We start from the raw sequence: 18,596 nt of genomic DNA on the forward strand, positions 1-18,596 counted from the left end.
GGAATCTCTGTTTTCCACTGTCTAATCTTCTAATCTACTCTCCACTAAAAAGTATCTGACATAGTACAGTATTGTTTCAACAAGAAGAGCCATCTGGGGAACTCTAATTGAATTATTCATCACTATTGGCCTCCGTGTTTAAAAACGAGGGATTTTAGAAATGCTCTCTTGTGAACTGTATGTCTTTATAAACTGTCAAACAGTAGGTTGTTTTTTCCCCTTTATCACTTTCTTCTGCATTTAACCCTTTGAATTGTGATATCACAAATATGTGATTAGAATGTTCTTAACATGTTCTTAGAATGTTATTAGAATGTTCTTAACATTCTAATGCCGATCTCACAATTACAACTGGTAATTGAAAGTAGTGGAGTTCTAGAATGCTGGCAGTGGAGAGAAAAAAATGTTACATTCCAAAAAACCTTCTCTTCAAAGGGTTAGGCTGAATGATTTTATTCCTCGCAAACCAGAGGTTTTTCTAAAGGTCAGAATGCTGGTTAGCACGCTTCTCGACGGTTCCATGTTGACGCTCTCCCGTTGTTGTATTCAAGTTTCGGCCAACCGGAGGTTTGCTTATCGTAGTCAGCGCTATGGTGTCCCAGATGCTGTAGTATCCACCTGGGTGCCAGTGCCCCCTCCGCTGGGTCCCGGGCGTTCCCCATAGCCCGACAGGCAGTGAGGCGGCCACCCCAGCGGTTTCCTAGTAACGGCTGATAGATGTACAACATCCCCCGTCCTGGGGCTGGTCAGGGGTCCAGCTGGCCTGCTGGGAGGAGGGATGAAAAGGTGGGGGCCTACAGGCAGGGTCATCGTGTCACAGCCGTAATCCCCACACCACCACGGTGCGGGGGGAAGGGGGACCGTCCGTGTCAGAGCGGGGGACCGAGAGAGGGACATGAAGAGAGGGGGAATGAGAGAAGGTGAGAGGGACATGAAAAGAGGCAGAGAGGGGGAATGAGAGGGAGAGAGGGACATGAAGAGAGGGAGAGAGGGGGAATGAGAGGGGGAATAAGGGAGAGGAAGCGGGGGAAGGTGACCTCTCTCAGGGGGGTGCTGTGACCTGACGCATGTCACTAGGAGAGGTGCGCAGTGACAGCTGGGTAATTAACACGCTTGGCCGAGCGCTCCAGCCTGCAGCTACGGCTCCCCCTGCGTTCTGCTGCCTGAGCGCGGGCGGAGGCAGAGCAGACTTTGACCACGGATATGGTATCAGAAGCACTTTACAATTCACGCCTCTCATTCACCCGTCCGCACGCACTCGCACACCAACGAAGATAGGCTGGTTAGGTGTCTTGCTTGGGGACCCTTCTACACACCTAGGGCAGGCGGGTCAAACCAACAACCTTCCGATTTATATCTACGATTCTGACGAAAGTGCGGAGCGTGGCGGGAGCGTTGTTTGTTCTGGGCACGCTCAGTGGGCTTTGCACCGAGAAGGCCTTTATGGGCCTCAGACGGACGTGGGACGAGCAGACTGACTGACTGACGGACGGGCAGATGGGCGGACAGAAATAGCAGCGTAGCCCGACCCTGCATGGGAGGGGCCTGCGCTGTTAGCCGGTGCCAGCCTGACTCCGCCCCCTATGTGGAGCAGTGGGGATTGGCTGAGTGTAATGTAATGTGTTCCAATACATCAGACAAGCATAGTTGAATGCAGAAAAGTATTTGTATCCAAAACAAATATGTTACTGAACCCTGGTCTGGTCTGCTCGCCGTACAGTCTGTGAAAGAAAAGCGGTGTTCCGCATCAGACTCGCAGACTTGTCCCGTCTGTTTCCTGCCAACTCTCTTGACGCAGGCATGTGCTTCCACACTTCCGTATATGTTGTTGTGAAGGGAGGGAGGGAAGGAGAGGTACGGAGAGAGAGAAAGGGAGGGGGGAGGGGGGGTGAGAGAGGGACAGGCAGACAGCCAGCCAGCCAGACAGACAGACAGACAGAGGGGGAGAGAGAGAGAGGGAGAGAAAGGGGGGGGGGGGGAGAGAGAGAGAGGGACAGACAGACAGACAGACAGAGGCGGAGAGAGAGAGCGAGACAGGGAGAGGGAGCTGGACCGGTGCCACCACTCTTCCACTCAGTGGTGTGAGTTTGTCCCTGAAGTGCAGACGGGCGTCTGGCTGCGAGGTGCTCAGTGGCGGTTTGCGTCTGCTGCCCAGACGACGCACGTCTAGACGGAATGTCCCCGTGTCCCAGAAAATCTGCCCCAGGCGCACGGCCAAATTTGGGGCAGGTGTGTGTGCTCCACTTTGTGTTTCGTGTGTGCGTGTCATGGTTTGTGTGTGTGTGTGTGTTTTAGCTTGTGGTTTGTGTATTGTGTGTCCTACTTAGTGACGTAGTGTGTGTGTGTGTGTGTGTGGTGTGTGTGTGTGTGTGTGTGTTTTAGTTTTATGTGTCATAATTGGTGAGTGTCGTATTTCAGTTTGCGTTTTGTGTGTTTGTGTCATACTTGGTGACTTGGTATGTGTGTTTCAGTTTGTGTTTTGTGTGTCATACTTGGTGTGTGTGTGTGTGTGTAGGCGTATCTTTTGCTGTGCCATATATCCTTGTATTTCAGTGTTTGTGTGTTGGAGACTGGCTGTGTGTTCTTTCTGCGCTTGTGTACAGGACTCTAGCTTCGTGTGTTTGTGTGCGTTTCGGTCAGGTTGCTCTGGAATGTGTTGTTATACGTGAGCCCCCCCCAGTGTCTGTGTGTCTGTGTGTCTGTGTGTCTGTGTGGCTGTGTGGCTGTGTGTCTGTGTGTCTGTGTGTCTGTGTCTGTGTGCGTGTGTGTTCCGCTGCGTGTTTGTGTGGTACTGACGGGCGGAGAATAGCATGCCGGTTCGTGCCAAATGGGATAAATAGCTTAGAGGATTAGCGGCTCTCCACAAAGGGTCCTGTATGGGGGGACCACCCCCTGTAGCAGCATGCGCTGTTCCTAGATTACCATAGTCCCGGCAAATTAAAAAAGCAAATGAACTGGATTCGCGGAAAAGCGCATTTTAAAAAGCGTGAAACCTGGCCTCTCTCACCCTCCCTCCCCCCCACGCCCCGTCTCTGACACACTGGAAGTCTGAAGTGGAACAGGATGTGGTAAAGAACAGACAGGGCGTGACCAGCTCTCTCTCTCTCTCTCTCTCTCTCTCTCTCTCTCTCTCTCGCTCTCTCTCGCTCTCTCTCTCTCTCTCTCTCTCTCTCTCTCTCTCTCTCTCTCTCTCTCTCTCTCTCTCTCTCTCTCTCTCTCTCTCTCTCTCTCTCTCTCTCTCTCTCGTGTTCTCTCTCACAATTCAGTTCAATTCAGTTGAAAAATGCTTTATTGGCATGACACAACAGTGTTAATAATTAATAATCATAAAGGGTCACACGTCTCACTCCCTCTCTTTCTGTTGCTCTCTCTTTCGATCTCGCTTGCACTCGCTCTCTTTGTATTACTTTCTCTTTCGCTCTCTATGTCCTCTCACTCGGTCTTATTCTCTGTCTCTTTCTAATTGTATTGCTTTCTCACCCTGTGTCTCTCTCTTGCTCCCTCTTTATCTGTCTCTCTCTCTCTCTCACTTTCTCCTTCCCTCTCTTTCTTCTATTTCTCTCTCCCTCGCTCTCGCTCTCTTGTTCTCTCTCTCTCTCTCTTGCTCCCTCCTCTCTTTTTTCTATCTCTTCCTCCCTCTCCTCTCTCTCTGTCTCTCTCTTTCTCTCTCTCCCTCTCTTTCTCTCTCTCCCTCTCTCTCTCTCTCTCCCTCTCTCTCTCTCTCTTTCTCTCCCTCTCTCTCCGTCTCTCCCTCCCTCTTTCTGTCTCTCTCTGTCTCTCTCTCCCTCTCTCTCTCTGTAGCAGGGAGGTAGTGAGAAATGGGTCTAAAAAGGTTGTTTACTTGGCGGCGCTGCGTGCTTCCCCTGGCCCCACACAGACTGTGCCCCTCTGGTGTGTGGGCTGAATGGCGGCGGGATGAAAAGGGGGCACAGTGAGGCTTTGTGTGCCTCCCCTCACCTCCCCCCAACGCTAGAGGAAGGAGAGCGGCATTCCACACACGCTCGGGGCAGGGGAGGCCACCCCACAGAGGAGGTGGGCACAGGCAGTGCACCTCCTGCTCCGAACAACACCTCCATTTAAAGAGGGATACTTGTGTGTGCACACGAACACACACAGACACACACAGACACACACAGACACACACATAAACTCACATACACACACTCACTCTGAGCTCCAGAGCGGTGCCCCTCAGGGTTGAGGCCTAGGCACCAGCTCTGTGTACCTTCTACAACTTCCCATAGCAAAGATGTGGCAGTGTGTGTGTGTGTTTGTAGTTTGAGTGAGTGAGGTAGTGTGTCTGTGTATGTGTGTTTCTGTGTGTCTGTGTGTGTGTGTGTGAGAGGAAGAAGATGCTGTTTGAAGAGGGAAGTGTTACCCCTCCCCTATACTGTGTGGGTGTGTGTGTGTGTTGAGGCCAGGGTTTCATATTAACAGCACAGCTACAGCAGACTGCTGGTGGATTAGGAGCATTGTTGGAGGTACTGGTGGAGGCTGAAGGTTCAGTTGCAGCCAAGGCCAAGCCAGCGACTGGAATGCTAATCCACGCTGTCATAAGGTTGGGCTTTGGTGTTTGTGTGGGTGTGTGTTTGTACGTGTACATGTGTATTGCCAGTTCCAGCAGAAAGTCCCCTGTATAATTTATACGGTGGGGGCTGGGTCTTTGGCCGCTGACGTGGGCTGCATAGTAAAGCCTGCCTTTAACCTCTCTCTCTCTCTCTCGTTCTTTCTCTCTTTATCTGGCTCTCTCTCTCCTCTCTCTTTCTCTCTCCCCCTTTTTCTCTCTGTGCACATGGGTAACGCCTAACGTCTCTGCGTGTAAGAGCAGGAGGCGGCCATTACACGTTTCTCATTAAAAGGAGATTACAGCAGAGAGACCAGGCTGCCGAACGGAGCTTATCTCCCATCCGGTCGCCGTCTTGCCACAGTATTCCTCCAGTGCCAAGAGAGGGGGACGCACGCAGATACGGCGTGCTCGCACACAGAGACGCCCGCTCACGCTCAGCATGCAGACGGACTCTCACGTTCGCACGCAACCGCACACACTAGCACAACACCCACGTGCGTGCACTCAACACGCACGCCTGTCCACACTTCCTCTAGTATGTACACACGCCACGTATATGCAGGCACTCACACCCTCACACTCCCAGTCACACATGCCCCTGCCGCCCCCCTCCCCTTGCGCGCACACACACACACACACACACACACACACACACACACACACAAACACACACGGACAGATGGCAGACTCTCCTCGTGCCTCAGCAAAGCAGGTTGTTGAGCCTGTGGAGGTGGGCCTTCATTCGAACCCCCTGCCCCCCTTATCTTGACCCCCTCCCCCCCCCCCACAGCAGAATAAAGCGGACAAGAAGTGGAGGGGGCGGTGGGGTGGGCAAAGATGTCACCTGTTGACATCTTTGCAGCACGCTTCTGGACGGCGGGGGTGCGAAACAGGAGGCGGCAAAGGCAGGGGACCGCACTCCTGCCGGCCCTGACACGCGCTAACGAGCCCAGGACACGGGTGTGCTACGCGTCGGTAGCGTAGAGAGGACCGGAACCTCTCACGGCGTCTCTCGCCTCCCTCTTGTGCTCAGCCCCGCGTGCCCTCTGCCTCTTACGGCGGCCATTTTGTGAGTCTTTGCATGTAAGAGCGTTTGGTGCGTAAATGGAGGAGGAGGAGGACTATGGTGGCCGGGTCTCTTTGCCTGCCGAGTACCACGTCCCGCTGTCCTTCCAGATTTTAGATTTGGTTACTTTTCATGCCACGCAGCCGGCGTTGGTGGTATTTGTTATCGGTACAGGCTTAAATAGCTCAAATTAGAAAGACAGAACAACAACCTTGCCATACTCATATCCCTAGTTGAAAAACAAACAATGGCAGACAAATCATTCGCCTACCTGAGATTCTCTGTGCAGTTGTGTGTCAGTGTTTACACAGAAAAATACAGGGGAAAAAGAAAAATACTGAGTTCTCATAACATCTGTGTTTTTAAGACAAAAGCAGCTGATGACCGAGACTTGAACTACAACAAAATAAGTACTCCTCTTTCTTTGAGCCAATCGTCTTTTGGTGTCAGACATTTGCGTTGTTTATTGGTCATAATATTTACGCAGCCATTGATAGCTTTGGGAGATAAATGGGAGAGCGCTACATTTCAATGAAAAGTAAAAAAAACGAGATGTGCTCTAGCTAGCTTGCTCAGCATGAGTAAATTAAAACACAAGTCACTTCTATTTATTATTGCCCTGTGTGGCAATGATTTTGAGCAGAACACCAAAACATTTGTAGCTTATTCCATCCCACTAATCCTGCCATTTCGACTCGATTCGATTACAAGTGTCATGAGAAGATTATGAACAACGTGCATTTATTTTGTTAATAGGCTATTGTGCGTTGGCATATTTTGACACAATGGTTATTTTCAATGAGAGCGCGAGTGAGAGTGTAAAACGGCGGTAGTGCAATGTTCTGCCAAAGCCCCAGCATCCTATGGGTCGGAGCCGTCGGCTTGTCGTTTGGTTGTGTTCTCTCTCTCTCTCTCTGTGCTGCAGTTCAGTTCACATCACTGGAAGACCGCCGTTCTCCTGGTCTGCCTCTATGCTTTTCCGTGGCCTTTTTCTGGGTGTGCTGTGCCATGCTGAGATGCTGGGCCCTCACAAGCGTGCCAGGGTGTAGTCCACAAGCAGACGTAACCATAGCATTTTTGTTGGTGCTTTCGCTTGTGGAGGGCGGGGGTGGGTAGAAGACGGGACTCCATAGAGTGATATGGAGTAGGGCTGCATCATTTCTATTCTTTTTTTATTTTTGTTGTCATAGCAATATTAATTGCAGCGGTAAACGCATTGCAAAGGGCTATGATATCAGAGTCCTGAATCTCGGTTATGAAGCCATCTCAGCCTCACTCCGCAATGCAAGGTTTTTTTTTCTTTTTTTATTTGTCCACAGTTGCAATCAATGAAGCATAACTTGTACTTTGTTGCTCTACAAAAATGTAATTTACCCCTGGAAAAAAAGGCTTCTCAATGTTTCACCGCAAGAAATACTATTATGCGACAGACACGGTCATATTTTGTCATGCAGAGTGATTGGACAGCCAGAGGGAACATGAAATTAGTTTCGTCATTGATATGTTTTTTTAGTCCACTTCATTATTTTGGTTTTGACAAACATGGTGGGGATACAGGAAAAAAATAAGAAAGTATCGTATTGCTGTGGATACAGTTAATTGGACTGGTTGGCTGAAATATTTTGAAGTGTGTGTCTTCATCCATTTCACTTAACGCCCTGCCTGTTTTTCCCTGATTTGGTTTATGGGATAGGTGCAACACTTTCTTTTTCCCTGTTCACTGTTTAGTTTTTTTAAATTAAAGTATAATTTCATCAGAGGCCAGGTGACAGCTTTTTACGAGTGTGCACAATTGTTTGGCGTCCGGTTACCGTAGAGATAACGGAACCCTCCCCGCAGGCCTTCACGGAAGTGTCGCATGTCATATCGCCATAGCGATATCTACACATTAATGTCTTACAGTTGTGCAGTGTGTGAACACGGGAATATGGAGGCTGGCTTCCTTGTGTGACCTGCTTTCCTCCCACGCTGGTAGAGCACACTCCCCTACCACTCCCCCTGTCCGAGACCGCTGTTTCAACCGTATATTCACGGCCCATTTGAGGACAATGGAGGTGGGGGTGGGTAGATGTGTGTGTGCTTGTGAGTGTCTGTGGGTGTGTATGTGTGTGCACACACACACTTGTTTGTGTCTTGCATTTGTGTGTGTGTGTGTGTGTGTGTGTTTGTTAGGGGTGCAAGGGGTTCCCCAAGTTTTTCAGTAACCAGCCGGGTGAGGAAAGTAGCCAGCTAGGGGTGTTAGCCGTGGGGAGAGAAATGGTTCTGTTGACATATTTTTCCCCCATTAATCCGTAAGTATATGTCTAAAAGTATCCAGCCAAACAGAGGTGTGTAGTCGGCCATTTATCTGGCAGCTGGCGCTTTTGGGACTCCTTGAGGGTGTCTGTTAGCTCTGTTACAGAAGCGCTCTGCTCCAGCCACAGAAGAGATGCGGTCAGCTCTAGGCTGTAGGACAGGAGATATGTACACACACCACCTGCTGCCCTTTTCTAACCCCCGCTCCCTCCTCCTCTTCCTCCTCTTCCTCCAGAAGGCCGGCGCCGACGAAGGCCAGGTGAGGAAGGCGGTCCCGGACTTCTGCCCTCTCAACGGCAAGCTGTCCGACGGCGAGTCAGGCAGAAAGGTACCGTCCCCGGACCCCACACCCCAAACAAAGGTCCCCAACCGGGTCGCCACTTCACACAGCAGCAGCTGACCCCCTGAGCGCCCTTCCCCCGCACACCTCACCCCACCCCCACCTCCTTCTCCAACCCTTCCCCCCTCTCAGCTCAGCCATCGCTGCATTCACTGTTAATTACACTGTCCCACCTGTCAAGCCCCACACTCCTCAGCGTGACATACTGCGGGCATCTGACCCTGTTCCTGCAGATCTACCGTCCTGTCGGTTCTCGTTTCAACCCTAATTTGACGCACCCGATTGTGCTAATTAGCAGCTTGACACAGTCCCCAGCTGTTCTTAGGTGTGCCTTGTTAGGGTTGGAGTGAAAGCCTACAGGACTGTAGATCTCCAGGAACTGGGTTGGGCAGCCCTTATGTAGGGGTGTGTGTGTTTGCGCGAGCTATGTGTGTTTGTAGCGTTCCCAGTAGTAGTGTGTAACAGACCTGGGTCGAATACGTTATTTTTTACGTATTCTGATCTGATCTGTGTGACTGATCTTGCCTGGTGCAATTGAGCCAACCAACAGGACCAGTAGGCGGTGTTTGCACTTTTTGAGTGTATTTCATAGGTTCCAATACGCTAGCCAGGCTCAGTAAAGCATGGAGAAGATTCCGTATTTGACCCAGGTCTGGTGTGTAGCCCGGCGTGCCCCTTCCCTTTACACAGACTGTAACGTGCGTTTGTGTGTGTCTGTAGTGTAGTGGTTAAGGTAAATGACTGGGACACGCAAGGTTGGTGGTTCTAATCCCGGTGTAGCCACAATAAAATCTGCACAGCCGTTGGGCCCTTGAGCAAGGCCCTTAACCCTGCATTGCTCCAGGGGAGGATTGTCTCCTGCTTAGTCTAATCAACTGTACGTCGCTCTGGATAAGAGCGTCTGCCAAATGCCATTAATGTAATGTAATGTCTGCGTTCCCACAGGCCAAATCCCAGCCCACCCTGGATTTCAACCGCCTCTACCCCGACATCAAACAGGAGCCCGCCCACACCGCCATCGTCCACCCCAGGTAATCGCACACCCCCACCTTCCCAGCATGCACCTGCCGGCCTGCCACCCGGATTACGGCCGGGATTAGCCGGATTACAGTGACGGTGCGGTTCGGAGGGATGGGCGCGGCGGCTAGACCGCGGGGATTTGCTGGCTGGGATCATACTGTCTGGCCGCAAAACGAGGGGAGGACCTCCTCGACGTCGATTTAAACTGTTTAATACCGCGGGTCATTCGGCGGTGAGGGAATGATGCGTTATGAAATTGTCTCACTCGGGGGAAGGGCATGGTTCAACAGAGCTGCTTCTTGAGTGGCGAGCTGTAGTTTCCCTGTAAGGGAATCTCTATGAGAGGATTTAAAAACTGAAATGCTAAACTAAACGTGTAGAACAGTTCAAGAATATCTCCCATCGAGTTGCTGTAAAATTGCATACTCTTTCCTTGTTGTTAAACACCATGGAGTTGTGCACTGTGGGATCCGTAGTCTCCTCTTTTTGAGGGGTCAACTGGTTGTTCTCAGTATCCACGGTTTGGTTGTAAGATTCACTGATTCTGTTTGAAACCAGGCAATACATTTGAATGCAAATGCATTAAGGCAAATCGGTGGCAGTGAACACCGCACCACTGGGTATAGAGAACGCCCTTTCAGAAAGGGAGACTATGGAACTACAAATCCCACAATGCATCTCCAGTCAGTTCCAAACATAGCAAATGATAAACGAACCAAGTGAAAGATGTCCTGTTCTCTGCATTATGAGTGTCTGAAATGCAGTTTGAAATGAACTGAAAGCATACATATAGAAAAGGAACAGAAAAGGAACCCCAGGGAGAGTGTTTGGTCGGACGCACACCAGGCGTTCAGTAGGCCGGCGGGCCTTCATAAAGGCCGGGGGTGTCCAAACGAGCACTTTCACAGGGTGCGCTCCGTGGCAGACAGACACGACAGCGCCCTGTCAGAGCCCTGCGGTCAGGAGTTGTTAAAACCCCAGCGTGGGGTTTTCCGCCCCCAGCCCTGAGCCGAACGGCCACACACGCGTGTCAGGAAACGCCTGCTCATGCCGCGGCTAACAAAAACAGACCCTCCTCCTCCCGTTTGTGTAAGCGCGTCTGAAGCAGAGACGAGGAGGGGGAAGGATGTCGATCTTACAGCGCAGCGCCCGCTAATGAACAACAGATCTACGCGCTCCTCACGACTGGTCATGCATGCTCCACCACATATCGGGCTGCATAACCCCCGTGTTCATGCATCTTTTAGTATGCTGTTCTTTAATTGCCTATGCAGAGATAAAAATTTTTTTTTTTAATCATTTCGCTATCATGGAATGTATTTACTGGACATAGGCTGTAGAGGGTATACAAACTGTTGTTGTCTGGCTGTTTCATCTTATTCCTTCATATTATTCATATTCCTTTTTTATGTATTCTATAATGTTACTAGAATTTTTTTTTTCAAGTTTATGCTGGTTCTAAAGATGGTCCAGATCAAAATGGCGGTGCCTGCATTGCATCAGCCTAAGGTGCCGGGGGCACACACGTGTAGCATGTTTCCGAGGGGGCTCTAGCGTGTCGGAACACACGTGTAGCATGTTTCTGAAGTGCCCTTCCCCTCCGCAGCTACTTCCTGTACACGTACGACAAAATGGTGGCGCCCAACGTGTCCCTGCCGAGCTCCCTGCGCAAGGAGGACGAGGCGGGGCCCGAGGCCCTGGGGGCCCTGCTCAAACGGCACTGCAGCGAGGCGCGCAGACGGGCCCTGTCCCACGAGCAGGACCGCGAGCAGGACCGCGACCGCGCCGCAGGTATGTGTGCGTGCGTCTGCACTCCGCTTCATCACATCACGTTCCTGTCGTTCAGCTGACGCTTTTAGCCAAAGCCACTTAAAGGATGACTGTTATAGGATGAACTGTCGTGCCAAACAGGTCCCTGTTGACTCGGCAACATCCACAACGCACGAGACTGCACCTACACATCATTACCATAAGTACGTCATGATTAGGCTGCACTTTACATTAAGTTTACATTACGATTATTTCGCCGATTCCTTTATTGAAAGCAACTTACAGTGGATTAAAGTAGACTGAGCAGGGGACAATTTTCCGGGTCCCGGTCATGTACCTTCGCCACTAGGCTACAGGCTGCCCCCTGCATTAAAGCGCACAAGTAGTCACACTTACACTATCATACTCGCTCTCACACACTCCCATACCCACTTGCTACGAGAATATATGCATGCACACAGCCCACATACGTACACTGGCACGAATAGTCCCTGCACACAATACACACATTTGCAGACACGCACACACACACACTGGAGCAGTGACAGACTGAGATTTAATTGTCTGAATTCTTCAGATTAATTTGACTCGTGTTTAAAGGGGGCGGTGTGTCCCCCTTGTCCGTGCACTTGAGAGGGAGAGAGCGAGAGCTAGATGGAGATGGAGGGAGATGGAGGGAGATGGAGGGAGAAGGAGAGAGGGTGAGAGAGAGAGGGAGAGGGAAAGGGAGAGAGATTCTACATATGGCCCGTCTGCTGCCACAGCCAGGCTGATACTCGCCGTGCGTTTCCTTTTTGCCCTCCCCCTCTCATCTCAGTCTCTTTTCCTCATCCATCATCTCTCTCTCAGAGACTCTTCTTTCACCCTAACTACATCCACCCTCCCCCTCCGTCTCTCCCTCTTCCTCTCTCTATACTGCCTTCCCTCTCTCTCTCTCTCTCTCGCTCTCTCTCCGCTCCCTCTGCCTCCCCCTCTCCCCCTCTCCCCCTCTCCCCCTCCCTCCGGGCTCTGTAGGTTGAGTGTGACTCACTCCCGTGTGTGAGACAGGCCTCACTGAGTCAGACTCAGGGGCCCAGCGCCAGTCTCCGGCCTCCTCTGAGAATCACGCCGAGCATGCTGGGATAGCAGGCCGGCCGCGAACACCAGCGCGCTCGCCGAATCACACACTCTTTACCCAGAATCCTCTGCTGTTCGCAGAGCGATTAGGATCTGCAGCAGCGACACTTACCCCCACCCCCCTCCACTCGTTCTCTCTTTCTCTCTTCCTACTCCTTCCCCCTCTCTCTTTGTCTCTCTCCCACTCCCTTCTTTCTGAGTTTAGCTTCTCAGATAAGCATCTCCACACAGTGTGCGTAGGCAGAGCGTGGGATTGCCTGCGTAGCTTCCTTAGCTCAGTGCTGTGTGTGTGCGTGCGTGTTCCTGGCTCCTGCTCTCCTACGCTCCTACCTTCGGCAGCTATTTTTGCGCTTTCACTTGAAAGAGAGCACAGCACGGTTTCCCATAACGGCGAAACTTTGCAACCAAGTAGCGTGTGAATTTGTGTCAGACACCCCATGCAGTCGCCAGTATTAGTCACAGATGCAGCACGTAGTGGCGCACCAGATGGAGCTGTGTGTGCGCGCGCGAGTATGTGCATGCACGTGTTTGTGTGTGTATGTGTGTATGTGTGTATGTGTGTATGTGTGTATGTGTGTGTGTGTGTGTCTGTGTGTGTCTGTGTGTGTCTGTGTGTGTGCATGTGCCTGTGTGTGTGCGTGCGCGTGATGTGTGTGCGTGTGTGGGCAAGTGTGTATACGTGTGTGTGCGCATATAACTGTGCGTGCGTGTGTGTTTGTGTCTGTGTGTGTGTGTGTGTGTGTGTGTGTGTGTGTGTGTGTGTGTGTGTGTGAGTGTGAGTGTGCGTGCACATGTTTGCATACAGGTCTGTGTACGTATATGTGTGTCTATAGCTGTTTCTCAGTCTCCCCTCCTCTCTCTCCTGGTTCAGACGGCGAGTCTCGTGCTCACAGCCAGGAGGAGCCGGGGGCCCGTCGCGAGGCCCGGCCGGTCGCCATGGAGACGGGCGCCGACGAGGACGCCCACGCCGCTGCCAAGGACGCGGGCTGGGAGGACGACAAGGACAGGATGGTGCTGGAGATCGTGCAGATGTACAGCCGGCAGCAGGAGCGGCTGCACTCCACCCTGCACAAGCAGATGCAGCTGGAGATGGTAAATACTTCCTCGTCCCCCCCTCCGTTCCCCCTGCAGTCCCCCTTGGGTGCCCCCTGTGCCCCCCCCCCCCCCCCCCCCCAGTGTCCCCCCTGCGCCCCCTCTGCACCAGCCCTGCACTCCCCCTGTGTCCCCCCTGCTTCAGCCCACACTGACTGTGCCACCTCCCTCAGCCTCACAGCAGGGAGATACAGACAGCGTGGGGGGATTACGTCCCTGTGTGCGTGTGTGTGGGGGCGTGCGCGCGTGTGTGTGGGTGTGTTCCTGCTTATGCACTGTCTGAGGAGCTGTCAGCATGTTGTGAGTCTGGCGTGTGTCTAAAGAGTGGTCCACATGAGTATGTGTCAGGATGTCATGAGCCTGGTTATTTGTGTGAATTTAAGATCGAGTATGAGTATGTATTCGCTTGTTTTGAGTCGTGTGAGTGTGTGAGTGTGTGAGTGTGTGAGTGTGTGAGTGTGTGAGTGTGTGAGTGTGTGAGTGTGTGAGTGTGTGCGTGTGTGCATGTGAGCAGGTGACAGAACTCGAGTCAGTCTATTTTTGCTAATGTGTGTGTTTGAGGACTTGTAGTGACAGAGCCAAGTGTGTACAGTATATTGACCGTACCCTGTGTGTGTATAGTGTAGTATATTGACCCTGTGTGTATAGTGTAGTATAGTGACATACCCTTTGTGTGTATAGTGTAGTATAGTGACCCTGTGTGTGTATAGTGTAGTATAGTGACCCTGTGTGTATAGTGTAGTATATTGACCCTGTGTGTGTATAGTGTAGTATATTGACCCTGTGTGTGTATAGTGTAGTATAGTGACCCTGTGTGTATAGTGTAGTATAGTGACCGTACCCTGTGTGTATAGTGTAGTATATTGACCCTGTGTGTGTATAGTGTAGTATATTGACCGTACCCTGTGTGTGTATAGTGCAGTATAGTGACCGTACCCTGTGTGTGTATAGTGCAGTATATTGACCGTACCCTGTGTGTATAGTGTAGTATATTGACCCTGTGTGTGTATAGTGCAGTATAATGACCGTACCCTGTGTGTGTATAGTGCAGTATATTGACCGTACCCTGTGTGTATAGTGCAGTATAGTGACCGTACCCTGTGTGTGTATAGTGTAGTATAGTGACCCTGTGTGTGTATAGTGTAGTATATTGACCCTGTGTGTGTATAGTGTAGTATATTGACCCTGTGTGTGTATAGTGTAGTATAGTGACGTACCCTGTGTGTGTATAGTGTAGTATATTGACCCTGTGTGTATAGTGTAGTATAGTGACGTACCCTGTGTGTGTATAGTGTAGTATATTGACCCTGTGTGTATAGTGTAGTATAGTGACGTACCCTGTGTGTGCTGCAGGAGCTGGAGGCGTTGCGGGGCGGCGAGGCGGTGCGTCTGCGGGAGCTGTCGGCCGAGCGCAGCGAGCTGCAGAGCGAGCTGGAGGCGGTGCACACGGAGCACGCCCAGCGCCTGGGGGAGGTGCGGCAGGAGCAGAGGGAGTTGGAGCGGCGGCTGGAGCAGCTCCGGCAGCAGGGCTGTGCGTGCGAGGCCAGCTCCCAGCGCGAGCAGGAGGCGCGCTACACGGCGCAGGTACGCCCCCGCTCGGCCCCCACCGGCTCATCCCGGCCTTTTCTCCACCCGTTTCCTTTACTTTCCCCAAAACCGGTCGAGCCCCGTCACCCATTAAATGTTCCTTCTAGGAGATAGAAGTGGAAGTTAGGAACTACTAATCTTTCCTTTGGGCAAGGAAACGTCAGCGCTTCCTTTGCGGAAGTATTTTTTTTGGAAACCTAATGTATAAATGAGCGACCTGTGGGTCCACCTCTCCCGATCTGCCACGTCTGTAACTGACGTGGTTTCCGACTGACGTTTGAAGGAGCGAGGGCATTCCATTTGCTTAATTGACATTTTTTTTTGATTTCCCCGTCTTCATTTGTTTTTCTTGCCACTTTTTCGATGAGTGGAGCTAGGAGTAGAATAAAGATCAAGAAGAGGAAAAACTATGAGAAAAATTAGCGATTGGAATGAGCCCCAGTTGAAATCGGAATTCACTTTTTCCTTAATTTAGTAAAATCGTCATGACCATAACGCGCCTTAAAGTATCTATTCCAAAAAATGTATGAAGTTGTAATACTTGCGTATTTTCACGGGAATAGTTGGCTGAAATCTGGGTGGTGGAAATGCAATGAGGAATGAGATGAGCCTGTTTGGCAGCTTGTCCTTCCAGTTCTTGCGTTGGCCCCTTTGTTTGGCTTTTCATGCGATGTGTAAGGCTTCGGTACCGTTGTGAGATTCTGGAATATTCCCCAGTCTCGCACACAAACGCCAGAACCCAGCTGCTGGCTCCACACCCTGGCCGTCTGCCTCGGAGTGTGTGTGTGTGCTCATGCGTGCGTGTGTGTCTCCGTGTGCGCGCACCGGTTTTGTGGTCTTGTGTTTGGCCGACCACTGCTGTGACTAATTTTGACTTCTCTCCGTCTTTTTTTTCCCCCTCTATCGCTTGCCCTCTCTCCCTTCCTCTCCTCTCTTTACCCGCCCTCTTACCTCTTCCTCCCCCCTCCATCTCCCTCTCACACTGCTATGCCTGTCTCTCAACCCTCCCGCTTTTACCCTCTCTCTTCCCTCCCTCCCTCCCTCTCCCTCTCTCTCCGCCATGTCTGTTTCTCCTCCCCCTTCCCCCTCTCCTCTTCGCCCTCCCTTCCTCCCCTCCCTCTAGCTGTCGGAGCTGAGGAGGAGGTTGGACCGGGCGGAGGCGGACCGCGAGGAGCTGCAGGAGGAGCTGTGCCGGGAGCGGGAGGCACGGGAGAAGCTGGAGCTCATGATCTCCCAGCTGAAGGAGCAGATGTCCCAGTCCACCTCCGCCGCAGAGAAGCCCTCTCCCTCCCCCTCCCCAGCCCCCAAAACCCCGGCACCAGCCGAGGGCAGCCCCGCCCAGGAGTGAGAGGGGCCCCCTGGGACCCCAGAATCCCTCCACAGACTCACAGCCTCCACTGCAGAGAGGAACCAACCCTCCATCACGGCTCATCTTCTACACTCATATTTTCCCAATTTTTTAACCTCAAACGTGGAAGTACCTTTTTGTTTTCTTTTATTTTTCCGACTTTTGCTAAAATGAGGGTTCGTATTCATATCTGGTCACTCTTTAAACAGTATTTAATTTTTTTTATTTTTTATTATTTTTTTGTTTTTTATTTCAAGTTTCACACAAATGCTGCTTGTGCAGGTGGGAGGGTGTGTTTTTGGGAGCTCTTTGCCCTGCCCCCACAGTCCCGCCCTGTTGCCCTGCCCTCCTCCACACAGACCCCCCGCCCCCTCCGTTTAGACTCTGCACCTCGACGGTTCCCGTCCCGCTGCGGCTGTTCCCGGGATCGAGACTGACTCTCCTCTCCCCCAGCCCTCCAACGACTGAAAGGAACTTTGCCGGAACGTTCACTTTATAGTATATGACGTTTATACTACCCGACTGGCACGACGGGCGCCGTGGACACAAAATGGCGCCACCTGCGCGTTCCGCCCTGTACATACGGCCAAGGGGTCCGTACCAGCATCGGCAGGAAACTGCGGAGCATGGACATATTTATTTTTTACTTATTAATGCTAAAGAGAGAAAAAAAAAATGGTTATTAATATTATGTGTATGAAGACATTTATTGTAAGGCTCATTTGTAGTCGCTGTAATTTCACGAGAATGAACATGCAAAAAGAAAAAAGGGAAAAAAATATACACAGATCTGACAAGACAGCAGAAGCGGGGACCGTCCCCACAACGCTGGTGTTTTCCGCTTTCGGCAGGGCCAGCCAAATCCCCGCTGCTATTGGTTTCAGTTTCATTCCATTTCCTGTACCCCCAATGGAAGCTTGTCACCTGCGACTGCATGCGAGTTCAGTGCTGGATATCGATGGGTATCTGTTCGCCGATGAACACGGTAAAGGGGCTGAAATGCCATTGCAGGCTCGGTCGCCGTCACATCGATCACGACCGGAAGCCGCACGGCTGATTGGCTGATTGCGGTTTGTTTTCGGCCCTGGCCGAGACGGGGGGCCAGACGGGCGCGGGACGGGGAAAGGCACCTGGGAGGAGGAGAAGCCTCAACTGGCCGTCGGTCAGCCCGCTTCCAGTCCTTCTCTGTACGGCGCCCGGGGCGATGCTGAAAAACAGACCGTGAATAAGAGCCCGATGGGCAGACAGCGGCTTCCAGGGCTCGGGTGGTCCCCCCCACCCTGTGCCAGCGCGATAGCTCGTGACTCATAGACAGATCCGGTCCAGTTCTCGCAAGCAAACACGTGCAGTAACGTTAATGCCCTAAGCCTCTGTTTTCACTCCAGAAAAAGCTAGTTTTTTTGTTGTTGTTTTTCTTTGTTTTTGTTTTTTTTTTGGGGTCTTTGTCAAGCCTCCATCTTGTTGTGAAAATGTGGGTCACAGGTGAAATGAATTAGAGGGCCGTCCCGGCTCCAGCCCCTGGTTAGACGTTATTCCAGCTCACTGAACAAACAGCTCAGTCTGAGGAGGAGGAGGAGGAGGAGGGGGCTGGGGGGTTGGAGGCTGGAGGCATTGGCGGGATTGGTGCCCTTGCCGACTGGGTGGCCCGCAAACTGGTTCGGGGGTTGGGGAAAGGGTGGGAGGGGAGAGAGGGGGTGTAGGAGGTCTTTGTCAGAGCAGAATGGGGCAGCTGCTGTTGTCTGCAGATAGTCTGCCCCCAGGATAGGGCTTGGACTGGCTAATACCGCCCCCCCCAACCCACCCACCCAAAAACCAGGTTGTTGTCACGAGCCGATCAGCTATTTGTTTGTTCTCTGTGAGACAATGAGTGGATGATAGACAGATGGAAAGATTTGGTTTGTGTAGTCACCACGCACATTTTTTTTTCAAACCCCCCCCCCACCCCTCCACCCCCTGCCCGATACAAAACTTGAAAGGAATTGTGTAAATAATTGTTTGAAATCGAATTCTTTTATGAACAAGGCACACGGTGGCTTTGCCCAAGCTCAGAAACAGCATTCAGAAACATTCCATTTTGCTCAACCTTTCAATTCGCATTCAAAAGACCCTTGTAAACAATAACAAGACCCACCCCCCCACACCATCCATCACAATATACAATACTAATTCATTTGCAAATGCTAAAGAAAGCTGTTTTCGTAATGACAAAGAAGATCCAACCTGCTGTTCAGTTCGTAAGCGAAAATATTAAAAATATTTCAAAGCGATAATGCAATTGTGTGATCTACTATTGTTCAATATATAAACGTTTCTTAAAAATTATACTAAAATTATTTAATGTATTAACTAATAAAGATTTATATTCACTTTGTATATATTACAGTAGTCATTAATA

The 18,596-nt window shown here is 51.3% G+C and overlaps 1 protein-coding gene across 1 annotated transcript in view; it reads left to right on the forward strand.

The window, feature by feature from the left end:
- The window catches only part of skila (SKI-like proto-oncogene a), a 25,762-nt gene extending 7,999 nt beyond the window's left edge, over positions 1-17,763 (forward strand). The window contains exons 2-7 of the mRNA XM_061244094.1: positions 8,164-8,256; positions 9,214-9,299; positions 10,895-11,079; positions 13,046-13,266; positions 14,620-14,850; positions 15,977-17,763. Coding sequence (XP_061100078.1) covers positions 8,164-8,256; positions 9,214-9,299; positions 10,895-11,079; positions 13,046-13,266; positions 14,620-14,850; positions 15,977-16,201 — 1,041 coding nt within the window. The 3' untranslated portion in view covers positions 16,202-17,763. The remainder of the gene's footprint in view (positions 1-8,163; positions 8,257-9,213; positions 9,300-10,894; positions 11,080-13,045; positions 13,267-14,619; positions 14,851-15,976) is intronic.
- Positions 17,764-18,596: the final 833 nt, after the last annotated feature.

This window comes from Conger conger, chromosome 5, assembly GCF_963514075.1.
Source record: "Conger conger chromosome 5, fConCon1.1, whole genome shotgun sequence".
NCBI lineage: Eukaryota > Metazoa > Chordata > Actinopteri > Anguilliformes > Congridae > Conger > Conger conger.